A 23,657-nucleotide genomic window follows, 5' to 3' on the forward strand; every position below is an offset into this window, starting at 1 on the left:
TTTGTTTTACCTTTTTTTGTCGTCTCAATGCTTAAACACAGTACCTGCCATATAGTCGGTACTTATTACGAACTAATGGGGAAATGATCACATTTCTCTTCATTTTAATGCTTAAATTATCCTTATTTTAATCTTCCTGGTTAATAAATTCTGGTCAGCTGGCCATTTGATTGATCGACTTGGACAAGCAAAGAAGAGCCAGGAAGACATTTTTGTTGGGAATTAAGGGAAAGTGTGAACAAAGGAAAGCCAGGAATAATGGCAGATCCTATAAAGGCAGATCGAACAAACAAAAGAATCCTCCAAGTCTCCTCTTTGCCTTGTTGGTATGGACAGCCCTACTAAGCTCGTGGATGTTCGTGGTCATCCAAAAGTGGAACAATTCTCAATAGGAATCTTGTGGTCAGTCAAGATAGGAAGGGTCATAAGTAAGATGACCTTTATCTTTTTCTTGGTTAAACAGCACATCCCCATATAAATTCTCCTTCTTGTAAGTGCTTCTCTTTATGGCTCTGAATAATGTAGAGCCATGAATGTCATAATTAAACATTTAGAATGACCAACACTGTAGTTGGGGCTAAAAGATAGAAGCTGGATTGGCCAATGAAAGCGCTCTTATGACAAGGCATCATTTTAACCAATAGGAAGTAAAACATTTCCTCTTATCAGAGATGGGTGAAAATGGTGCTTTTTATAACAAATGAGCTTAATTCCATTTATGTTTGGTAGAAGAAAATTATTGCTGAGAACAGGAAAAGGTAATATCCCACTCCCCGAGAAGTCTGTAAATCACTTCTAATATCAGCAGTGTTTATGAGATCCATAATGATTTTCTGTCTCTCTCACACACTGTTCAGTTTTTCTTTTCATAATAACATTCATTAGTGACTCTTGGCGATTTTTGTTGAGAGAGGGCATAGGCATAAAACCTTGCTAGTCTTTTCATAAAGATATTTTGCTGAAACCAGCAGAGCAGTTTTGGTTTTGTGAAAATGAACTGTCATTTACTGGTTCCCTATACTTTTCCCTCTTCAAAAAAGGAGAGAGAGAGAGAGAGAGAGAGAGAGAGAGAGAGAGAGAGAGAGAGAGAGAGAGAGAGAGAGAGAGAGAAAGAGAGAGAGAGAGAGAGAGAGAGAGAGAGAGAGAGAGAAAGAGAGAGAGAGAGAGAAGGAAAAGGAGAGGGGGAAAGAAAGAGAGAAAGAGAAAGGGAGAGAAAGAGAGAGAGAAAAAGAGAGAGGGAGAGAAACAGAAAAAGAGAGGAGGGAAAGAAGGAGAGAGGAAACAGTATTTCCATGTAGAAACAATCCTTGAACCAAAGGTTATAAGAATTTTCTGTGTAAATTACTTGATAAAGTTGTTTGATGGAAAGCAGTCTGCCTGTTTTCACAAGGGGTTTTCCCCAAACGCAAAAAAATTATATGGTTGAGTTAGCTAGCTAGAAAAGCTTTACAAGGCACTTTAAGGTTAGCAATGCACTTTACATATCTTATCTAATCTAATCTAATTGAAACAAGTGCATTACATACAGATTATATTTTCTGATGGATTAGATAAACCACGAGTAAACAGTATTTATTCTTCCTGATTCTGAACTTTCTCAAATGTGAGTGTTAGGTAAGAATGAGGGTCATGATCGAAAGCATATGACCAAAACTTAAGGCTGAGCTCTTGATCTGTTTCTTCTACTTCCAACTTTCTCTTCCCTATGTCTTTGTGGCCTTAACTATAAAATGGAGAAGTGATCTATCTATCCAGATAGATCACTAGAGAGATAACAAAGGAATTAAGAGAATTGGTGTTCCCAGGAGCCAAAGTCAATGGGAAACACAATTTCTTGGAATACTCAATTGTCTTAGGTCCCTATGCATATGCTAAGTCACATTGAAAACAATTGGAATATATGTATCTCCATATGTTGCCGAGAAGAAAATGGTTTTTGAAGAAGTTGGTAAGATTCTCTAAGTTCAATAACATCATACTTTCAAGGACTTCAATGTAAAGATGGGCACACTTGGAACTATTAGATAATTAAATGTCAGCTCTGTTTTCATCCTTGAACATGAAAATCAGTCATATGATCCTTTTCAACTATCACACTTCTGAAGACTTAGGATTTCTTTGAAAAGTCATCCCACAGATTATTGGCTTCCTAAACCTGCAGATGTTAGTTCTAGCCAATTTTTTAAAATTTTATTTAATAATAACTTTAGATTGACAGAATCCATGCCAGGGTAATTTTTTTACAACATTATCCCTTGCACTCGTTTCTGTTCCGATTTTTCCCCTCCCTCCCTCCACCCCCTCCCCTAGATGGCAAGCAGTTCTATACATGTTAGATATGTTGCAGTATATCCTAGATACAATATATGTTTGTAGAACCGAACAGTTCTCTTGTTGCACAGGGAGAATTGGATTCAGAAGGTAAAAATAACCCGGGAAGAAAAATAAAGATGCAGATAGTTCACATTCATTTCCCAGTGTTCTTTCTTTGGGTGTAGCTGCTTCTGTCCATCATTTATCAATTGAAATTCAGTTAGGTCTCTTTGTCAAAGAAGTCCACTTCCATCAGAATACATCCTCATACAGTACTGTTGTCAAAGTGTATAATGATCTCCTGGTTCTGTTCATCTCACTTAGCATCAGTCCATGTAAGTCTCTCCAGGTCTCTCTGTATTCATCCTGCTGGTCATTCCTTACAGAGCAATAATATTCCATAACATTCATATACCACAATTTACCCAGCCATTCTCCAATTGATGGGCATCCATTCATTTTCCAGCTTCTAGCCACTACAAACAGGGCTGCCACAAACATTTTGACACATACAGGTCCCTTTCCCTTCTTTAGTATTTCTTTGTAGCCAATTTTTAAGAAAGGTTTTAATTATTATCTTTATGCATCTGTCTCTCAAGTCTCAATATTGAGTCCTGGTCTCTCTCTTGAGCTCAAGTTACATATCTCCAATTACTAATTGGCACTTTTTTTTTCCTATTAAAGCTTTTTATTTTCAAAACATGTGCATGCATAATTTTTCAACATTGACCCTTGCAAAACCTTGTATTCCAAATTTTCTCCCCTTTCCCTCCCCTACCTCCTTCCCTAGATGGCAAATAATCCAACATATGTTAAATATGTTAAAATATATGTTAAATACAATATCTGTATACATATTTGTACAGTTATCTTGCTGCACAAGAAAAATTAGATCAAAAAGGAAAAAGATAATAAAGAAAACAAATGCAAGCAAACAACAAAAAGAGGTAATGCTATGTTGTGGTCCACACTCATTTCCACAGGCCTCTCCTTGGGGGTAGATGGCTCTTTTCATCACTGAACAATTAGAACTGGTTTGAAGAGAGCCACATCTACCAGAACTGATCATTGTATAATCTTATTGCCTTGTATAATGATCTTCTGGTCCTGCTCATTTCACTCAGCCTCAGTTCACTTAAATCTCTCCAACCTCTCTGAAATCATCCTGTTGATCATAATATTCATATTCATAACATTCATTTAACACAACTTATTCAGCCATTCCCCAATTGATGGGCATCTGCTCAGTTTCCAGTTTCTTTCCACTACAAAAAGGGCCCCCCCAAAACATTCTTGCACATATAAGTTGATTGGCAGTTTCTTATTCAATATCCAGTTGTCATCTCAACCCCATCATGTCCTAGACAGAATCCATCTCTTCCTCCCCACTCCTCCACCAACCCTCCACTCTTCCAAACTTCCCTTTCTCTGTTGAGAGCACACTATTTCTCTGCCCACTTAGATCCGTGACCTCCAAGTCTTTATTCCTGACTCTCCCTCCTCCCACCGCCAGTCAGCTGCCAAATCTCATCATTTTTACCTCCACAGTCTCTTCCATCCATTCCTTTCCTCTGTTCACACGATCACTCCCTCAATGACCACCTCTCCCCAGGATTACTACAATAGCCTCTGAATTAGTTTCTCCTCTTCAAGTTTTGTCCCTCTACAATTCACTGCACAGCTCTGACCCTCTCCCTGTCCTGCCTGACAAGTTCCAATGTTCATCTATTGCTGCTAGAATCAATTGCCAGTGCCTTTGTTTTAGGGCCCTTCGCATTCGGCCCCAAGCTACCTCTCAGCCGCGTTATACACCACGCTCCGGTCCAGCCAGACTGGCTTTCTAACCATTTCTCTCTTCCATACCTTTGCCGACATGCTCCCAAGTTCTCCCTCCCCACTGCTATCTTTTAATTCCTGTTTGCTACCAAAGTCAATTCAAGGAATACTTCTCCCTTTCCTTACCACCCAGCTACCAGGATTCTCTCTTCTAAATTCTTTATTTTGATTTTTAAATTTATTTTGTCTATTCTTTCCTCTCTCTGTTTGTGTTGATTTCCCAGTAGGATAGAAGTTCCTCCAGTCTTCTGTTTGTGGCTTTGGATACCTGGGGCCCAGCACAGGCCCGGGCAGGATAGGTGGTTCATCAGTGCATGTTGCTTGATTGAGAAGTGAGCCAATTTTGGACTTTCAGTCATTTGGCATGCGCTGAATGAAAATGTCCACATGGGTAATGATGCTTGCTCCAGTAGGTTCCAGCTCATTGAAGGAAATCAGCAGCGGTGGCAGATTATCCCTCCTCTCGCGAGCAGGTGGCTCTGCCGACAGACAAGGAAAGCTCCATGAGGAATCCCAGGAGCACTAAAAATGGAGAGAGCCGCCCTCATGACCACGTAAGGAAGAGTTCGGCATCGTACGCCGTCATCCCAGCCTGGAGAAGGCGCCCCATCTTTAGAGAAAAGTTCCGATGGACTTGGATTGATTTTCCCAAGCAGACCCTGCCTGCCAGCCCAGGAAGGAGCCCAGGTGGCTACCAAGGGAGCAAGATCAAGCTTTTTGCTGTAGAAATTTTCCAGCCTCCTGCACTAGTGGCCCTGAGTCACACTGCAAACATGTGGGAGCTGACTCTTCAGAAATGGAAACCTGAAAGGGGAAGGGAGGACAAGGATTGTTGTTCATTTGCTGCCCTTGATAAGTCAGAGCTATTTTGTCATGGGGATTTAGCTATTTGCCACCCTCCCTGTATTAGTGCTGAGCCTTCCATATGCTTCCTGCCCAGCCAGACCTTTTCCAGTTATAACCATGAAGTCCCTATTGTACTGGGGAGCCAGTGCGGGTGGGGGGAGGCTCAGGGATGTCTTCTGAGAGACAGCCTGCAGCTTATTCAGGGAGCCAGCCTCGTTTCTTACTGGAAAGAGTTTATCAGAATGAAAGGTTGCTCCTGGACAAGTCTGCTCTCCCTAAAGGCAGACAATAAAATCACACAATCATACGTGATTTAGCAGAATCCACTAGGAACTTCTACTGGCAAAGAAGTTGGAGAAAACTGCTCTCTGTCCTTGGGTTGATCCATGGTCAAGTCTGGAAACTCTCTTTATGATTTTCTTGACTATTACCTGGAGTATATGAAGGCTTTAAAGGAAATGTAGCTACCTCCTCTGAGAAGTTATCCTGGAATGGAAAGTCTTCTTGTGCTGTTGGCCATGCAGTAGTTTTGTCTTGTTCCAGCTGGATGCTAATGAAGATGGATTGCTTGCCGTTGAACATCTTCATTTCTTTCTTTACCAGCTAGTCTCCTTTCTAGATCCCTGCTCTCTGGCTGAAGTAGGACAAGAGTGGCTCTCCTTCTCTCACAGACTGCCCAAATGATAAAAGATCTTATGGCGTTTGGCCAGGCTAGCCTACCTGTGTATAGGTTGTATCTTTGAATTGATTGATCATTACTTCCTGTTTGTGTGGGAGAAATCTGACTTCTTTGTACACACTTTTAATTTTTTGAAAAGAAATTTTTCTCGTCAGGGATTTTATTGATTTATAACCAAGGAAAATTTGAAGTAGCTGAAAAAATTGGTGTGCCTCATTAGAGATTTTTCATTTGGGTGAAACATGATGAGATTGTAAGCTTTTATCATCATCAATCAATTATCCATTAATTGTCATGTACCATGGGCTTCTATTTCTTGGACCAGCCCAGGGAGGAGTAAATAAAGACCTACTAATGTAAAATTTCTGTTAATTAACTATGTAAAATTCTAGAAAGCCAATTTTTCATTTATATTTAAAAATATAAATGTGATGGCTTTTAACCATAATAGAAATCCTAGGCTATTCTGGTTAGGACTCCCTCTACCACTGGGGTGGAGATGGCATTATGGTATAGTGGGGAGACCATTGGGGTAAGAGTCAAAGGAATTGGGATCAAAGACCACCTCCACCAACTTCTGCTGGTATGAGCTTGGCCAAGTCACTTTACTTCCCTGGACCTCAGTTTCCCCATTCTGTAAATGGAGAAGGCTGGACCAGATGGTCTCTGAGGAACCTTTCATTCTAGAGCTAAGATTCTATGATAAAGTGAATCAATTGATAGGACTTCTGAGTTTCTCCTGCCCTTTTACAACTTCTTGTCCATCACAAGGCTCATCTCATAATTACAATGCAGTTAGGAATGTTATAGCAAAGAAATACCAAGACACACAAGAAGAGAGTCCCCACCTGCTAAGAGACTACCTTGACTAGACTTATTTGTCTCTTCCCTTTCTTAAGTTCCTGGAGGAAGCAGAAGCCTCCCTCCTCTTCCTCTTGCCTTTTCCAATCTGTCTTCCAACCTCATTGTTCAACTGCAAGTCCCCTCTCCGGCAGTGACAGTTATTTGTTGGGGGCCAAATCTTGGGACTGTTTGCATCCTCGTCCTTCTTTATCTCCTGAGGCATTTGCTAGTGCTGAGTTCCTGAATCCTCACTCTTTCCAGGTTTGGGGGACACTGTTTGCTTCTAGTTCTTCCCATATTTATCTGCTCTGTCCACTCATCCTCAGGCTTCCTTGCTGGGTCTCCATGTATATCGTGCTCTTTAATCATGGGTGCCCCCAAAGCTTTCTCCTCTGCCCTCTTCTCTTTTCATTCTAAGTTGGTGTCATCATCAGCTCTGGTGAGTTTCACTATAATCTCTATGCAGATGATTCTCTGATTTATATGTCCATCGCATTACTTTCCCCAGAGGTTCACACCTATCACTGCCTCTTTTTTGGACATTTTAAAATGAATTTCCTGAAAGCATCTTAAGCATGTCCAAAGCAGGAGAAATATTACCATGTAGTAATGCCATGCTCCTGGTCCTCCAGGCAGACAGGATGGGAATCATCCTCCATTCCTCCTCCCTCTTGGTCACCCCCAAGGGGGTGAGAGCCCCTACACCACAAAATTACACTGTAATTCAAACAACTGATAGAACCAAAGATAGAATTTGGATTCTGGAAAGCCTTAGAATCCTGCCCCAAATACTGTGTGACCTTAGACAAATCACTTAATTAGTCTGCCTCAATTTCCCCTTCTGTAAATAGAGATAATAGTAACTGTAATGCCGGAGAAACTGAGGCAGAAGAGAGATTAGAGAGTTTTTAATATTTTATTAACTGGAGAGCATAATTGAGTGGACAGGACTCTCATCTCAAAGTATCCAGCGATGAATGGGAGAATCCCAAATCCTTATATCCCTTTTTTTTACAAACAAAGAAGGGGCCAGAAGCGGGAAATTTCTTCACAGACCTATTTGGTTCTGTTAGGATGGGGGAGGAGGCTATAAATTCTTACTAAAAGCCAGAGTCAGGATGTCTGAATAAACAGAAGTAAAGATGTCAATGAGGTATCTGGGATAGTCTTATCTTTTGGAATATTTTAGAGGGATAGTGTCATAAATTCTTGAGGGCAAAAGGCGATAGGAGTCAGGAAGTCTGATCTCCCCCTTATCTTGAGTCTCACATTGACAATTTATAACCTTAGAGCAAATGGACCTCAGTCTTAATGGACCAGAGTGGGGGTTTTACAACTAAGGGGATTGAGGCAGAATAGTTAAGGAAACTGAGATAGAACAATTCAGGGAAACTCAGTCAGGACAATAAGGGAAACTAGTGCAGGGAAACTGAGGTAGAGCAGTTCAAAGAGACTGTGGCATAACATCTTCCAGAGTTGTTGTGAGAATCAAATGAGATGTTTGTAAAGCAAACTTCAAAGAGCTATATAAATGCTAGCTAGTGTTGTATATTTATATTTATACCAAGTATGCATATATGGGGGGGGTGTACACACACACACACACACACACATACACACACACACACACACATACACACACACACACACACACGCTAACTACTTGTGCCTCCCTAACACAATACCTTATATTTAACCACTTTGCACATATGTAATTTATTTATTTATTGTCTAGTTATGCAGAATATATTTTTGTATATACCTTTTACCTCCTTCGAGCCCTCTTGCTTTAGAATGTAAGCTCATTACAAATAGGAATCCTTCCTTCTTTGTATTTGTATCTCCACAGCACCAGTGACTAGCGTATCACAGACACTTAAATCTTATTGATATATGCATACGCGTATCTAGATTCAAGTTTTTCCTTTGACAAACACTGATTGTGCAATCCTGAGAAGGATGATAGAATTTCTCCCCCTCCAAGCTCTTTACACCAATGAAATCACAGGTTCAGACCAAAAAAAGTCTTAAGTGAGAAATGTTGGCAGGGCACAAAGGCCTTAAGGTTGACTTCAGAAGTGTTAGAGCATCGATAGGCAATGCTCCACAATGGGTATGTAAAAAAAGTCATTACGAGCTTCATAGCTAGTCTGAATATTTGCAGTGGAAGCCCTGCTTCAGTGGAAGGCCTGCTTCAGAGAGACTCACTGAGTCCCTCTGAAGGAATGCTTACCCTCTCTCTTTACCTCCTCACCCTAGAAAGCATTCTTTCTGAAGGTGCTTTGTATAGTTAGGGAACCCCTTCCAAGGACCTCATCCTCTGGGTCGGAACTGGCATTCTTCCTTTTCCAGTTATTTGTAGACTCTTACAGGGGTTGGAAGTGTTGGATTTGCCCTTCAATTATCTCCATGCTCGGAAAAGAGAGTAGTTATTCCACCACATCCTGCAATCACACAGTATTTGCAGGACAAGATGAGGAAGGGCTAAGTGCTCAAACTCACTCATATAGCCTCTTTTCTCCTCTTCTCTTTTCTCCTCTCCTTTCATCTCCCTTTCTTTCCTTCTCCCTTTCCCTCTCCCTCTCCCGCTCTCTCTCCTCTCCTCCCTCTCTCTAAAAATATCTTTTGTCCTTTTATCCTACCTTGGTCATTTTTAAAAACAAATCCCCCCATGTCAATTTAGCATGGTACATCTTTTTAAAAAATATTTTTAATAAAGCTTTTTATTTTCAAAATATTCACCCTTGCAAAACCTGGTGTTTCAAAATTTTCTTTCTCTTCCCTCACCCTCCCCTAGATGGAAGTAATCCAATATTTGTTAGACATGCGCAATTCTTCTAAACACATTTCCACAATTTTCAAGCCTGGTGTATTCTCATATAATTCCATGACAAAGCCTGACTTTTGACTTATTTTTCTCTCAGTTCAAGCATTTCAGCAGCACAATACTATCTATAATAGCATATATCTATAATGTCTATAATAGCATTTACATAAAGCTTATAGGATTGTATAGAACTTTACAAATATTATCTCATTTGATCCTAATAAAAACTGAGGTGTGGGTGCTATGATTATTCTTATCTTAAAGTTGAAGAGACTGAGCCACACGGAAGTGAAGTGACTTGCCAGCTAGGAAGGGTGAATGTTGAAAAAGAAGGGAGGAAAAGGAGAGGAAAGGGGAAGAGAGGAATAATCACCTCCATGCAGAGACAGAGAGACCCAGAAAGAGAGAGGGACAGATGGTGAAGGACAAACAATAAGGGAATGAGCAAAAGAGCAAAGAGCATTTTCATCAGTGAGGATGGAAGCCCATCTCACTCAATCGACATCATAGCTGGGAACATATTCATGCTGCAGTTGTTTTTCAGACTCTTCCTTGTCTGTAGGATTTTGTGGATCCCAGTCTTGTGGTACATTTTTCCATCACTTTGAGGGGCTTCCTGCGTTTTGAGAAATGAGCAGAACCCACAGATGGTCAGTTCTGAGGTTTCCTGGATTTTCAAATGTACCAGTGTTTAGCTGCTATAAATAGACTGGGCCAGAAAAATTTGGCTGGGGGTGACGAATAGGATTTTGTCCCCCATTTACTTTTTCAAACAGAAAACAAACAGTATTTCAATGCCCCATTTTCCATTTGCTATAACAGATTCCTTAAAGTTCAATTGGCACTGAATAAAATTTCATATGAGTTTCATTAGGTGTTAAATTATAATCAGCATTTGCCATCCTCTAGGTTACAATGTAACAAAGAAGGAACCATTCAAAATATTAAAATTACAGAAGTTGGAACCAGTAGGATACTTAAGGAATATTTCGTTCAATTCCTTCTTTTTACAGATTAGTAAACAGAGATCCCAAAAGAACTGGTTTACCCAAAGTCATTCAACTACTTAAGCAGATGATCTGCAATTAGAACCCAGAGCTCTGGGCTCCCAGTCTACTTTTCCCCCACTCAGCAAAAAAAAATACTTTGGGGATTATTGACAAAGCATGAACTAAATCTAGGATCAGAGCAAGAAATACCTCATACTCTAGAAACAAGCTTTCTTTTGAGGATGGACCAGCTTTCACGCTGCCTATTTAAAAATAAGCAGAGGGGTTTCACGATCCCGTGGCCCCAAAGGTCTCCCCCAGCCCTGACATTTCTGTGATTCATTGAAGCCTCCCAATCTTTCACACCAGTCATCGTGCTTTAAGGACAAGAGATGGCCAAAGCTGGTCAGCCGGGAGAGAGAGGAAGCCTGAATTAGTGTGATCGGAGAGGGATCCATTTACATCCCGTATCAATGAGACCCTCTCTCTCCCATGATTGTGTCCCTGCTAAAGACCTGAACTCTAGGTGCAGAGGGCACATCCAAATTCTCTGGCTTCCAGGACTCGGCATCCCATTGGCTCCTTCATAATCGATAGCAATCTTGCCTCCAGAATGTACTTGCTCAGGCTGATTAAGTTCATAAATAAAACCAAGTGGTTCCTTGTTCTCTGTTTTTCCTCCTCTTGTTTTGATGTCTGCATTTTAAACTGCTTTGTTCCCTTCTCTGCTTTTGACTCTGGCAGTTTGTTCATTTCCAGCCAGACTAGAAATAGAATATGCATTGGGGACTGTCTGAACTCAGAGCCTAATTATTTATCACATTGTCTTTCCTGGTTCTCCATTTAGTTAGTGGAAATGTGTTTCTGTGTTATAGATTTAGGATGTATTCATTACTTATGATCATCTGGCCCCATTTACAAGACTCATAGGAAAACCACAGGCTATTAAAGGGCTGCTTTCCTTCTTGCTTTCAAGCCTATTCCAAGTAAGCTTGTAGGGATTGTCTTTCTGGTTTTTGTGTTGGATTGTCCCCACGGACCTGTATTTGTGTTGGACAAATCCTTAATTCATTCAAAAATAATTATTGAGTGCTTAATATATACTCGTTACTAGGTGCTGGATATGCAGAAGTGAGAAATCAAGATGGTCTTTTCCCTCGGAAATTTCCACTAGAGAAGGGAGACATAAAAAGCAAATAGGTAAACATAATAACATGTAGAATATCATAGAGGCAGAGGAGAACTTAGGTAGAAAACTTGTAGGAAAATAGGAGAAGGAAAAGATAAGTTTAAACTGGTAGGGATCAAGGAAAGGGACTACCTGCTCTGCACTCTGAAGGAAAAGAAGGATTTCCAAAGGTAGGGAAGTATTGCAATAGGAAATGGAAAGACAGGCCTGGAAGGGAGAATGTATGGGAGGAGTAATCTGAAATAAGGGTGAAAAGAGAGGTTGGGGCAGATGAGAGAGAACCTTAAATTCCCAAACTAAGAAGTCTTTGTTTTAGCCCAGAGGCAATTGGGAGCCCTGAAAGCTTTTGAGTCACTGGTCAAACTGGTTCATTAGGAAAGTTATTTTGGCAGGTGTGTGAAAGATTAATGGAAAGATTATGGAGGTAAAGAATCTAGGTGATAACTGATGAGGGACCAATGGGAAATGCAAAGAAGATGGCAAAATTGAAAAAACTCTAGAGGCAGAACCCAAACTGATTGGGTAAAGAAGGAAACAAGCATTTATTAAGTACCTGCTATGTGCCAGGGGCTGTTACAAATATTGTCTCCTTGTCACAAGCACCTTGGGAAGCAGGATTCTGAGGCAGACGGATGTTAAGTGACCTGGGAAGTGCCTGAACCCAGATGTGAATATAGATCTGCGTGTGTGCCCACTTTGACACTCAGCTGTGTTGGGAGGGGGAACAGAAAGAGCTAAAATTTACTCCAAATAGGCCCATTTCTGCTCCACACAAAGATAAAGGAAATACATCATCCTGTGTCTCTTCTGCTCTTGTGGCCAAATTCCTCCAAAAAGCCTCCACTTTCTCTCCTTTCTCCGCCTTCTTAACCCTTACAGTCTATCTCCCCCTCCACCATTCCACCAGAAGGGCTCTCTCCAAGGTTACAGGCCATCGCCAAGCTGTCCAACTCAATGGTCTTTTCTCGGGCCTCATTCTCGCTGACCCCTCTGCAGTCTCCAACACTGTTGCTATTCTATTCTCCCTCATACCCTCTTCTTTCTAGATTAGAAAGGGCACCTCTTTCTCCTTGCCTTCCTGACTCTCAGATCCTCCTAAATCAATTCTTAAAAACATACTAAGTGCAAACGGTCATGCTCTTGAACTAAAGGGTTCCGCATGTGTCTATCCTGGGCCCTCTTCCTCCTCCCTCTAGACTTTTCTTGGTGATCTTATCAGCTCCCAGGGATCTATTTACAGTGTCCATGGGGACAATCTACCTACCTCACATCCCCAGCTGCCTTTCATTTGACATTTCAACTAGATGCCCAGGAGACATGTCCCAAACTGAGTCTGTAGTTCCCCTTAAACCTAACTGTCTTATTACAGTCAAGGGCAAACACTGTCCTCCCAGGCCCCTGGACTCACAGCCTAAGAGACATCCTTACTCTCTCTGCCCTCAGTCTTTTGCCAAGTCCTATAGGTTCTTCCTTTACAACATCTCTTTAATGTGTCCCATCTGTCCTCAGACACTGCCCCACCCTAGTCTCTGGATTATTGCCATGGCTGCTGGTGGGCCTTCCTGCCTCAAGTCTCCAATCCAGCCATTCCCCATTCACTCACCCAACCTCCAACTCGGGAAACTCCGGGGGTTCCAAATCACCTCTAGGATCAAACACAAAATCCTTTAGCATTCCAAGCCCTTCACAACCCAGCTCTCTCCTACCTTTCCAAGCTTCTTATTCTTCCCTCCTCAACATCCACTGACCCTGGATTCCTGGCTGTTCACAAATAAGACACTCCATCTTAGCAATTTTGGGGGGGTCTCTGGGCATTTTCTCTGGTGGTCCTCCAGGCTTGAAAGACTTTCCCTACTTATTCTACCTCCAGCTTCCTTTAATTCCCAACTAAAATCCCACCTCCTACAGGAAGTCTTTCCCAACCTCTCTCAATTCTAATGCCTTACTTCTTTTAATGGTTTCCTGTTTATCCCATACGTGGCTTGTTTGTACTTATTTGTTTGCTTCTTTTCTCCCCTATTATACCAGGAGCTCCTTCAGGACAGGGACTCTCCTTTGCCTCATCTTGTATCCCCAATGTAAGGGTAACATTTTTCTAATAAAATAAATACCTAATAAATATTTATTGATTGACTGATGTGACTTAAAGATACTTAAAGGAAGAGATGTCAGTATTCTTAAATTATTGATTTTAATATGAATTAAAACCATATTAGAATATAAATTCTAATTACTGCACCAGTTCACTCTAGTATTTTTCCTTTAATCCCCTTAATTGGTCATGGGAACAGAAGGCTTATCATACAAAATCAGGTTATTGGTCCAGCCAGGCCATTCTGTTTTTCCCCCTGGGTGCCTAATTGCTTATTCTATCATTAAAATAACAGGAAAATTAACTCTTTTGTCCCATGTAGTGTCATTTATGATTTCATAAAATTGTACTCAGGAAGACAGGGCTTTGAGGAAGCCCTTTGGAATTCAAATAGAACTCTGGTTCTCTCTGATTGGACAACGATTGGTCCCAGCCCAAACTTCACTTAGTCATTGTTTGGGTTTTTATGGCTGTGTTCTGTTTTGACTAGAAACACTGAGGGTTCCCCACCCCCCCTTGGTTTGATCTTTTCCTTCCTTCCTTCCTTCCTTCCTTCCTTCCTTCCTTCCTTCCTTCCTTCCTTCCTTCCTTCCTTCCTTCCTTCCTTCCTTCCTTCCTTCCTTCCTTCCTTCCTTCCTTCCTTCCTTCCTTCCTTCCTTCCTTCCTTCCTTCCTTCCTTCCTTCCTTCCTTCCTTCCTTCCTTCCTTCCTTCCTTCCTTCTTTTCTTCCTTCCTTCCTAGTTAACACACTACTTTTGGCTCATTTCTGACCTAGCCCTACATTACAGAATGGATATTGCCTCAGACAAAGCGAAGACTGGGAAAGACTTTCATTTAAGAAGACCAAAGTCTCCCCCTGCCTCAGAGGTCATCTCCGGTTGTCCTGACCTCTATGTTTTGTCATTGGACTTAGATGGCCTTGGCGGAGAAAGAGAAGCTGATGGCTTAAATCCAGTTTATTTACAAGTACAGACCTCTCCCTCTTGAGAATGAAAGACAAAATAACCCTTCTGTGTCAGACGGTGGATCTTCAGCCTCAGTTTCCAGATTTAGGAATGTATCCCAAACACGCTGGTTTCCTGAACTTTCTGAGGCCTTTTTGGTGCTACCGTTTGAGGCAGCCAATCCTAAGTGGTCACTCTGCTCCAGGCACTCTCCATGATATGCCAGGCTGTATTTCATCCGCCTCCTTTTCCTTACTTTAAAGATTTCCTCGTCATACTTCAAGGGATTATAACGTGGAACTTATATCAAAGTTGGCTCTTCCTCTGATTGTTCAGTGATTTTTTTTCTTTTTCCAGGAAGGAGATGTTTGGCCTAATTCAACAACTCAAATCAGTATGATCTTTTATCCTCGAGAAGCCAAGCTCTATCAGCAAACAATTTACTGTGACATTTCAGGTACAGAGTATAAAGTCCTGCTCAGAGAGAGGGTGGGGTGGGGGATCTCATGGGGAACAAGGCTCAGAGGTCAGGGGGTTCACCTCCATTCTTGGCCCCGGGAGCTGATTGGTTAGTTCTGGAAGGAAAATGTTGTTCAAGTTCCTTCAAGGTCTAAAATCTGACAAAGATCAAAGACTTATGGTGAATTATACATGAATCTTCAGGGGGAGATGGCAGAGATCAGAGCATTATGGTGGATGTGTGTTTCATGGGAATCTCCGGGGGGATGTAGGAAAACATGCAGTCTGGGCTGTGCTGAGAGCTTCCAGCCCTCTGCTCTGATCAGACACAAGGGAGCTTTGTGCTCTCCTGTGGGTGCCGTATTTGGGGAAGGACATGGACAATCTGGGGACCTTCAGAAGAGCCATCAGGATGCAGAAGGGTCTAGAGTGTGTGCTATTTACTGATTGGTCCAGGCATCTTTGTGCTGAATAAGAGAAAACTTGGGGAGGAGCTGATCCTGCGTGAAGCATTTGTAGAACCCTCTTGCGGGGGGGGCGGGGGGGAGATTTATCCTGCCTGGCCCCGAAGGAAGAAGCAGGAGCAATTACTTGGTGAAGCTCCCACCCTTCAGAGCTGGGGGCCCCTTCTGGAGACCGTGGGCTCCCCGCCCTGGGGCATCTCCAAGGCAAGGTCCAGGGACCACTTGTTGGGTTAATTGTAGAGGAGATTGGGTTGGGCGAGTTAGTCATGGAGGTCTGTTATAACCTTAAGATTCTATTAAAACGGTCTGATTCTCATTATGTCAAAGCTCTCCATCCCAGATGCACAGGGACAGAATGACTCTCTGCCCCCGGCACTGAATACCACAAAAAGAATGTTCAGTTTAATGGTGCTTGGCCTGGCTTCCCCTGAGAGGGGCCTCTCAGTCTAGACTAGTCTGTCTTTTGAAAGTCCCTTCGGCACAGGGGATGGATCCAGTCTCTCAGCAACCACTAGGAGAATATAATGAACTAGGAGGGATCCTTGACTTATCCAGGTACCACCTACTGACAGGTTGCAGTTCCTACTCGGTTTCAGAAGTGGCTCTAGCATGGATCCTGTGAGGATCCCCACATGACTCCTCTGAACCTAGAGCCCCCAAAGCAGCCCAGGAAGCCCTGGGGGTTGGCTAAGGTGTGCCATGTTCTAGGTACATGCCATGGAGCCGCCTCCTAGCTCCAGGCCTGGAACACCCTCCCTCCTCATCTCCTCTCCTGGCTTTCTTCAGGTCCTTCCTACAAATCTCCTCCTGGGCAGGAGGCCTCTCCTGATCCCCCTTAAAGCCACTGCTGCCCTTCTGTTGTTTCTCTCCAATTTGTCCTGCTGTGGAATTGTTTTTAGTGGTCTCTCCCATTCCGTGGCGAGGTCCTCGGGAACAGGGATGTCTCTGTATTCCCAGCATTTTGTGCCCAGCAAAGTGCTAAGATCATCACAGCTTACTGATTCTGGGATGATCCTCTGGCCCACGGCTTCCTGACGATACCCAATTAATGGTATTCTGGGATAGTTTACCATTCTTGGTCAGTATTCAAATAGTATGTGACTTAATACCCTTATATTTTTATTATGTAGTGAATTTATGTCTTCTAAATTTTTTTAATTAAAGCTTTTTATTTTCAAAATATATGATTGGATAATTTTCAGCATTCACTCTTGCAAAACCCTGTGTTCCAAAATTTCCCCCTTCCCCCACCTCCTCCCCTAGATGGCAAGGAATCCAATTTATGTTAAACATGTGCAGATTTTCTATACATATTTTAGCAGATTTTATCTTATATTTTTTGTTTTCACATCACTTGGATTTCTCCATATTCTCTCCCCTAGCTCCTGCCTCATCGCACCAACCACAGCCATTCCTTACTAACAGTCTATAAAGAGGCAGACGAGGGGGAAAATTCGCTGACATTATTATATGCAGACTTCCAAACCTTCCCCCACTCGGCCCTTCCCAAAGAGTGGGGAGAGGAGCCTGCTCAAGTTTCTTCTCTGGCTAAGCTCGGCCCTCATTATGTCACAACACTCACCTTCAACTGGGCTACAACCAGTTCCTGGTATAGGTCATTTCACTCGGAAGCCCGAGTCCTGCCGCAGTGATCCCGGAGAGCTCAGATGTGCTGACTATTATCATTTTCTGTCTAAATGACAGTCTCTCTTGACTTCTCCAGAGCATTTTAAAATGTACCTGGCAAGGAAGTCCTTTTATTTATAAAGTAATTGCACAGCCTTTATTTGGGCAAATCCATGTCATTCTATGACTTAAGTTGATCAATTATCTCATTATTCTTGTTACTACTGTCGTCCTTATTGCCACTAAGGACAGCCAGGTGGTACAGTGGGTAGAGCTTCAGTCCTGGAAGTTCAGGAGTCCCTGGGGTCAAAGGTGATCGCCTCTTCTTGCTTCAGAGACTCAGTGACTCCTTAACATTAGGTTTGGGGCTTTTGTTAAAACTTCCTGGGTCTTGGATCACTGGAGAGCACCTCACTTCCTCCATACCCCTGACAGGCCTCTCTTTCCTGGCATGGAAACCTATATTGTTTTATATTATATATAATATGTATGTTATATATAAGTATATGTTATATATATGTATATTAAAACCCCCATGTTTTATATACTAAATCACATGCTTTTAACCAGATTTTTGCATATTAATATATAATTTAGTGAGCATCTGAGAGACCCTTGAAATGGAATTGTCAAAACCAAATACAATAATAACAGTGACTCTTACTTCAATGGCTCCTGAAGGTTTATAAGCCTTAAGGTGAGATAAGTATCCCAATATTACCAGCCGCAGCTCATTGTCCATAGTCTCCTGCTTGTAAGTGTCTGAGGCGGCCTCACGTCCAGGCTTTAGTCCTGATCCTCCAATCGTGGTCGTAGAACCGAGGGGCCTTCAGAGGGTCATCTAGTCCATCCTCCTGCCTCGAGGCAGGACCACACTGAAACCACAGTATCTTTAAAGACCTTCAGATAAGATACACTTGCCAACATCTTACAGCTGTAAGGGATCAGAAATTCTTCCTTCCCCTTTAACTTAATCCTTCCTGCTGCAGCTTGTTATCTTTCTCCCACTTAATTGATATTCTTGCTTTTGAAAAATGGAGTTGGAAATCGTGATAGGTTAAATTCTGTTGGCAAGTTGCACGTATAGGATATGCCATTGAATGCAGACAGATGCATTATAACAGGACTCTTGTCATTCTCAGGAGCCAAATACTTTGGAATAATTAATGGTGCAAAAGAAAACATTTTGGCCCCCTCTTTTATTACAATACACCTCAATATATAAATACATACTTTTTAATGTAAAGTCAAGTTAACAGATGGGGAAAGCTTTGGATCTGACAGTTATAAATCAGCTCACTGTTTATTCCATGATCTGGTTACAATTTCCTTTCCTGGCTACCCTGAAAGTGTGATCTATATTCTGGATACTTTGATTTGGACCAAAGAAATGCCGCTTATCATCAGTAGACTGAAGCCATTAGAATAATGGGATGGGCTAGAAATGGACTAAGCCATTTTTCATGTGGTTTTACTTCCTATGTTGAATATCTTAGAGACTTATTAATGAAGTGTCACTGGAAAGAAATAATATTAATAAGGTTGCACACCAAATAACACAGGGGTCAGTTATCAATAAAAATATTAATGGGGTGAGTGAGAAGGATTAAAGTTTTAATTTCATCTCTACTTCTACTAGATGGTTGTAAATAAAACTTCCCTTTGGCTTGTGGGGTAGGAGAGGCTGTCTATGAGTAACTGATTGCTTTGGGATGGTTGTGTATCTATGTGTATGTGCCCATTTACAGCTTCCTCATAGAGTTGGAAAGGACCGCTGAGATCATTTGATCCAATCTCTTCATTAGAAAGGAAATCGGGGCCCAAACCAAATCATTGACCTCAGTAGTTGACTTTCTTGTGAATGTATTTGCTAATTATATTCAAATCAAATATGTAATATTTAGTGAATAATTCCTATGGACAAGAAACTTGAGCAGGATCCTCTCCCCACTCTTTGGGAAGGGCCGAGTGGGGGAAGGTTTGGAAGTCTGCATATAATAATGTCAGTGAATTTTCCCCCTCGTCTGCCTCTTTATAGACTTTGTTAGACGTGCCAGACTTAATTCATGTCATCAGAGATAGTTGTTGGGAACAAGTCATAAACTTGAGAAAAAGAAAATGATATTAGATTATGTAAGAAATTATAAAAGTCATAAATTTATAGCAAAAGGTAGGTTAGGGACCATCTAGTCCAGCTGCCTCATTTTATAGATGAGGAAAATGAATCCTGAAGAAGTTAAGTGACTCCTTCAAGAGCACACGACTAATAAGCAACAGAGATAGGATTTCAGTATAGATCCTGCAAGAGTACACAGCTTATAAGTGGCAAAGATAGGATTTCAATATAGATCTCCTCTCTGTTCCCAAACCCAGGACTCTTTCCAGATGCTATGTCTCCTTCCAGGGCACAGGTATTATGTGATGATGTGTGCTTGTCCATAGCATATATGTATGCCAGTCATTTTATTAATGGTAGCATCGAAAGGGGTTTCCAAAACAATTTTACTGTTACACTGTCTAACAGGCTCTGGGGAACACTCTCCCAAACCGAAATCCCTGCAGGGCTATATAAGGGTAACTCTCAAGGTCTGGGGATATTTTTCTAATAGTAAAGCTCACAAGCCCCCCTACCAGTATGTTCTCTCAACTGATTATCAGTTGAGATCAAATGCCAGATGGATTTAATGAGCTTTTTTAGAAATGAGCATTTACTAAACAAATTGATACAAATGCCCCAATTTCCCTGGGCACAGTCTCCCATACCTGCATGTGGTAAGTCTGGACATCCTTTTCCCCCTTGCTGGGGTCCTCACCAAGCCCTGTTTTAGCGTGATGGAGCTTTTTTCCAGGCCCCTTCTAGAGTCTGAAGCTGCCTTTCTTGGACTATCTGGTTTATCCTCAGTTGCTGACATTTATGTGGCTGTTAGCCGTCCTGGGAATCCACTAGATCTAAGATCCCTACGGGAAGTCCCAAACCTTCTGATCTGATTAAATCAATAACCATATTCACAAATCAAGATAGGTAGTTTAGGGGAGATGAGGTTATTGGTTGAATGAATAAACCCCCTCCCTTATAAATAGGTAACATGAATAGTAGACATGGTCCCTTTCATAAGGAATCTAGATTCTAAATGTCAGAAAGATAAGTCTCAAAAGACTTTAATCTCTGAGCTTATTCAATGAGGGATAATTTAACTCCATACCCTTTCATTCCATGCCTACTATGTGCAAGGCAGAATATTCCTGTGTCAGAGATCTCAGAGGGCCAAGTAAGGAGTACTGGAGTCTTAGTAAAATCGCTCATTTTAAATGGTGCATTAACAGACAAGTCTTTCTCCCTGAATTAGAGCAATTACACATTATTCTGATGAGAACATTCATAATCCTGATAAGTATTCAGTATTCAGATATACACACTGAGAGAGAGAGAGAAAGAGAGAGAGAGAGAGAGAGAGAGAGAGAGAGAGAGAGAGAGAGAGAGAGAGAGAGAGAGAGAGCGCTCTGGGTCTTTCTTTTCTCTTTGGGAGAATTTGTAGCTCAAAGCTGCAATAAAAACTGTTCTCTAAAGATAAGAAACTGGCAATACTTCTGTTCCCTAAAGGTAAGATATATCTCCGAAGCTGACTAAATTATCATTCCTGCTGCCCAGTATAAAGAGCTTCTGCAGTAATACTGACTTGGCAAGTAGCTGATAATTTGTCAGGCAGAATCTGGTCTGGGAAGGGTGAAGAGGAGGCGGGGAAAGTAGAGAAAATAATGCAGGTTCAATCAATCAATAAATCAGTGAATAAACAAACATTTAACTAAGTGCAAAGGGAGCAGGGAAGAAGATTGCTCTTTTTAAGAAGCTTATTTTCCCCCTCCAGAGGAGACATCCTGTTCATATGGAAAGACACACACCCCATACCACACAATAAGTGGAGCCTGAGTTTCTGAGGGAACTGGGAAAGGCCTATGTGGAAGGCTGTGTCTGAGCTGAAGAAAAGTAGTCATTCTAAAAGACCGAGGAAGGGCTTTCCACCTAGGGAGATACTCTGAAGAAAGGCATGAGGCAGCTTGTGGAAGGGTGTGTGTAAGAAATAGTAAGAAGGGCATTTTGGGGGGACAGAGAAGTGAATGAAGGGAAGCAGGACATAATGAGGCTGGAAAGGGAGAGTGGAGCAAATTGTGGAAGGTTTTAAATATCAGACAGAAGAGTTGGAACTTTATCCTAGAGGTAAAAGGGTGCCACAGGAGCTGATTAAGCAGGGAAGTCAGTTCCGTGCTTTATAAATATGAGTTTGGCCACCACATGGGATATGGATTTGAGTGGGAAGGCGTTTAGGGAAGAGAAACCGGAGATGTTATTTTAGGAGGGTCTGAGCATGAAGTAATGAGGCTGATGATGGTGATGATACAACTATAGAGAAGAGGATGGCTTCCAGAGATTTGTGGATCTAGGATTTGTGGATCTAACTTTGTTAACTGATAAGGGAAAAGTGAGGTGTTGAGAAAGACTTTGAAGTTGTGAAGCTGGATGATTAGAAGGAAGATGCTATCTTTTACAGAGAAGAAAATTTGGGAGAGGAGTGAGTTTAGGTGTTTATTTTTTTTCTTTCTTCTTCCTTTCTTCTTTTGTTCCTCTCTCTCTCTCTCTCTCTCTCTCTCTCTCTCTCTCTCTCTCTCCCTCCCTCCCTCCCTCCCTCCTTCTTTCTTCCCCTTTCCTCCCTCCTCCTTTTTCTCCTCTTCCTTCTTCTTCTTCTTTTTCTTCTCTTTCTCTCTCTCAATCTAAAAAGTGAGTTTAGGTATTTATTTTTTCTTATCTTCTTCCTTCCTTTCTTCTTTTGTCCCTTCCTCTCTTTCTCTCCCTCTCTTCTCTGTTTCTCTCCTCCTCTCTCCCCTTTTCCCTCTCCCTTCTTCTTCTTTCCTTCCTCCTTCCTTCTCTCCCTTTCTTTCTTTCTTTTTTCTTTCTCTTTTTCCTCTCTCCTCTCTTCTTTCCTCTCTCCTCCTCTTCCTCTCCTCTCCTCTTCTCTCCTCTTTCCTTTCCTCTCCTCTTCTCTCCTCTTCTGTCTAAACTGGAGAGGTTGGTTATGAGGAGCAAACTGCCAGACAGAACTGGAGGAAATGGATTTCAGACTGCACATAGAGAGAATGGTCTTTTAAATTTTATTTTTCCTCCTCACAGGTAGGGAATGCCGGCTGCCCCTTCGAATCAAAGGGGAAGGAATGGGACCCAAGACTATCTTCAACTTTGATGTGTTAGATATTGGTAAAGCTTTTGTTGGATCAATACATAGCTATGAGGTAAGTAAAAAAGTCACTCATAAAGTCATTTTATGATGCTCTTTGATTATTTAAAAAAAATTATCTTGTTAAATATTTCCCAATTGCATGTAAAAAAGTTCTACATTAATTTTTTAAAATTTGAGTTCCAAATTCTCTCCCTCCTACCAACCCTTCCCTCATTCTTCAAAAAGGCAAGCAATATTGATATCAGTTTTACACATTACGTGATGCAAAATACATTTTCATATTTTCTCACATGTTGCAAAAGAAAACACAAATACACACAAAAACAAGAAAGGTAAATGTTAAAAAGTGTGCTTCAATCTGCACTCAAGAGTTCATCAGTTCTTTCTGTGGAGGAGGATAGCATTTTTCATCATGAGTCCTTTGGATTGTCTTGGATCATTGTCTTGATCAGAGTAGCTGTGTCTTTCACAGTTGATTATCATTACAATAATGCTGTTACTGTGCACAATGTTCTCCTGGTTCTGCCCATTTCACTTTGTGTCAATTCATGTACATCTTTCCAAATTTTTCTGAAAGCATCCTGCCTGTCATTTCTTACAACAGAATAGTATTCCATCACGATCGTATACCACAACTTGTTCAGCCATTCCCCAATTGAAGGACATCCCTACAATCTCCAATTCTTCGCCACTACAAAAAGAGTTGCTGTACATATTCTTTGTATAAAATAGGACCTTTCCCTCTTCTTTGATTTCTTTGGGATACAGACCTGGCAAGGTATTGCTGGATCAAAAGTTATATAGTTTTATAGCCCTTTGGGCATAGTTCCAAAAGGCTTTCCAAAATGGCTCACGCTCACCCACAGATAGAGTCCCTATTTTTCTGCACCATTTGTCATTTTCTTTTTCTCTTTGACAACATTTTTAATGTCACTTGTACATACCTAGAAGTAATCCTGATAGGTGTGTTAGCTGAGGACCGTCACCTCCTCCTTGCTGCTTTGGCTCTGATGTAAAGCCGTCTCTCCTCCCTTCAGCTTCAGCCCTTTGCAGAATTGCGTTGGTTCAAATGGGAGATGTGCAATTTTAGAGACATCTTCACTCCTCATGTTCATGTGAACCCTTTGTGCCCAGCCTGTGGTAGGTCTCGGGCTCACGTTGGTCTGGTCAGCCACCACTGGACAACTGTACCTTGACTCCAAGAAAGTGATTGTCATTTTGGTCCTCTTCCAAATGAAGAACAAGATCCAACCATCCAGGGTTTAACCTTGTGAAACACAAGGTTAAACTTTTAGGGCCATCTCTTCTGAAATACTTCTC

The 23,657-nt window shown here is 41.6% G+C and overlaps 1 protein-coding gene across 1 annotated transcript in view; it reads left to right on the forward strand.

The window, feature by feature from the left end:
* LOC127547654 (hydrocephalus-inducing protein homolog) overlaps positions 1–23,657 on the forward strand; it is a 150,875-nt gene that overhangs the window by 18,678 nt on the left and 108,540 nt on the right. The window contains exons 3-4 of the mRNA XM_051974606.1: positions 14,915–15,014; positions 22,271–22,389. Coding sequence (XP_051830566.1) covers positions 14,915–15,014; positions 22,271–22,389 — 219 coding nt within the window. The remainder of the gene's footprint in view (positions 1–14,914; positions 15,015–22,270; positions 22,390–23,657) is intronic.

The sequence above is a fragment of the Antechinus flavipes genome, chromosome 2 (assembly GCF_016432865.1).
Source record: "Antechinus flavipes isolate AdamAnt ecotype Samford, QLD, Australia chromosome 2, AdamAnt_v2, whole genome shotgun sequence".
In the NCBI taxonomy this organism is placed as follows: Eukaryota; Metazoa; Chordata; class Mammalia; order Dasyuromorphia; family Dasyuridae; genus Antechinus; species Antechinus flavipes.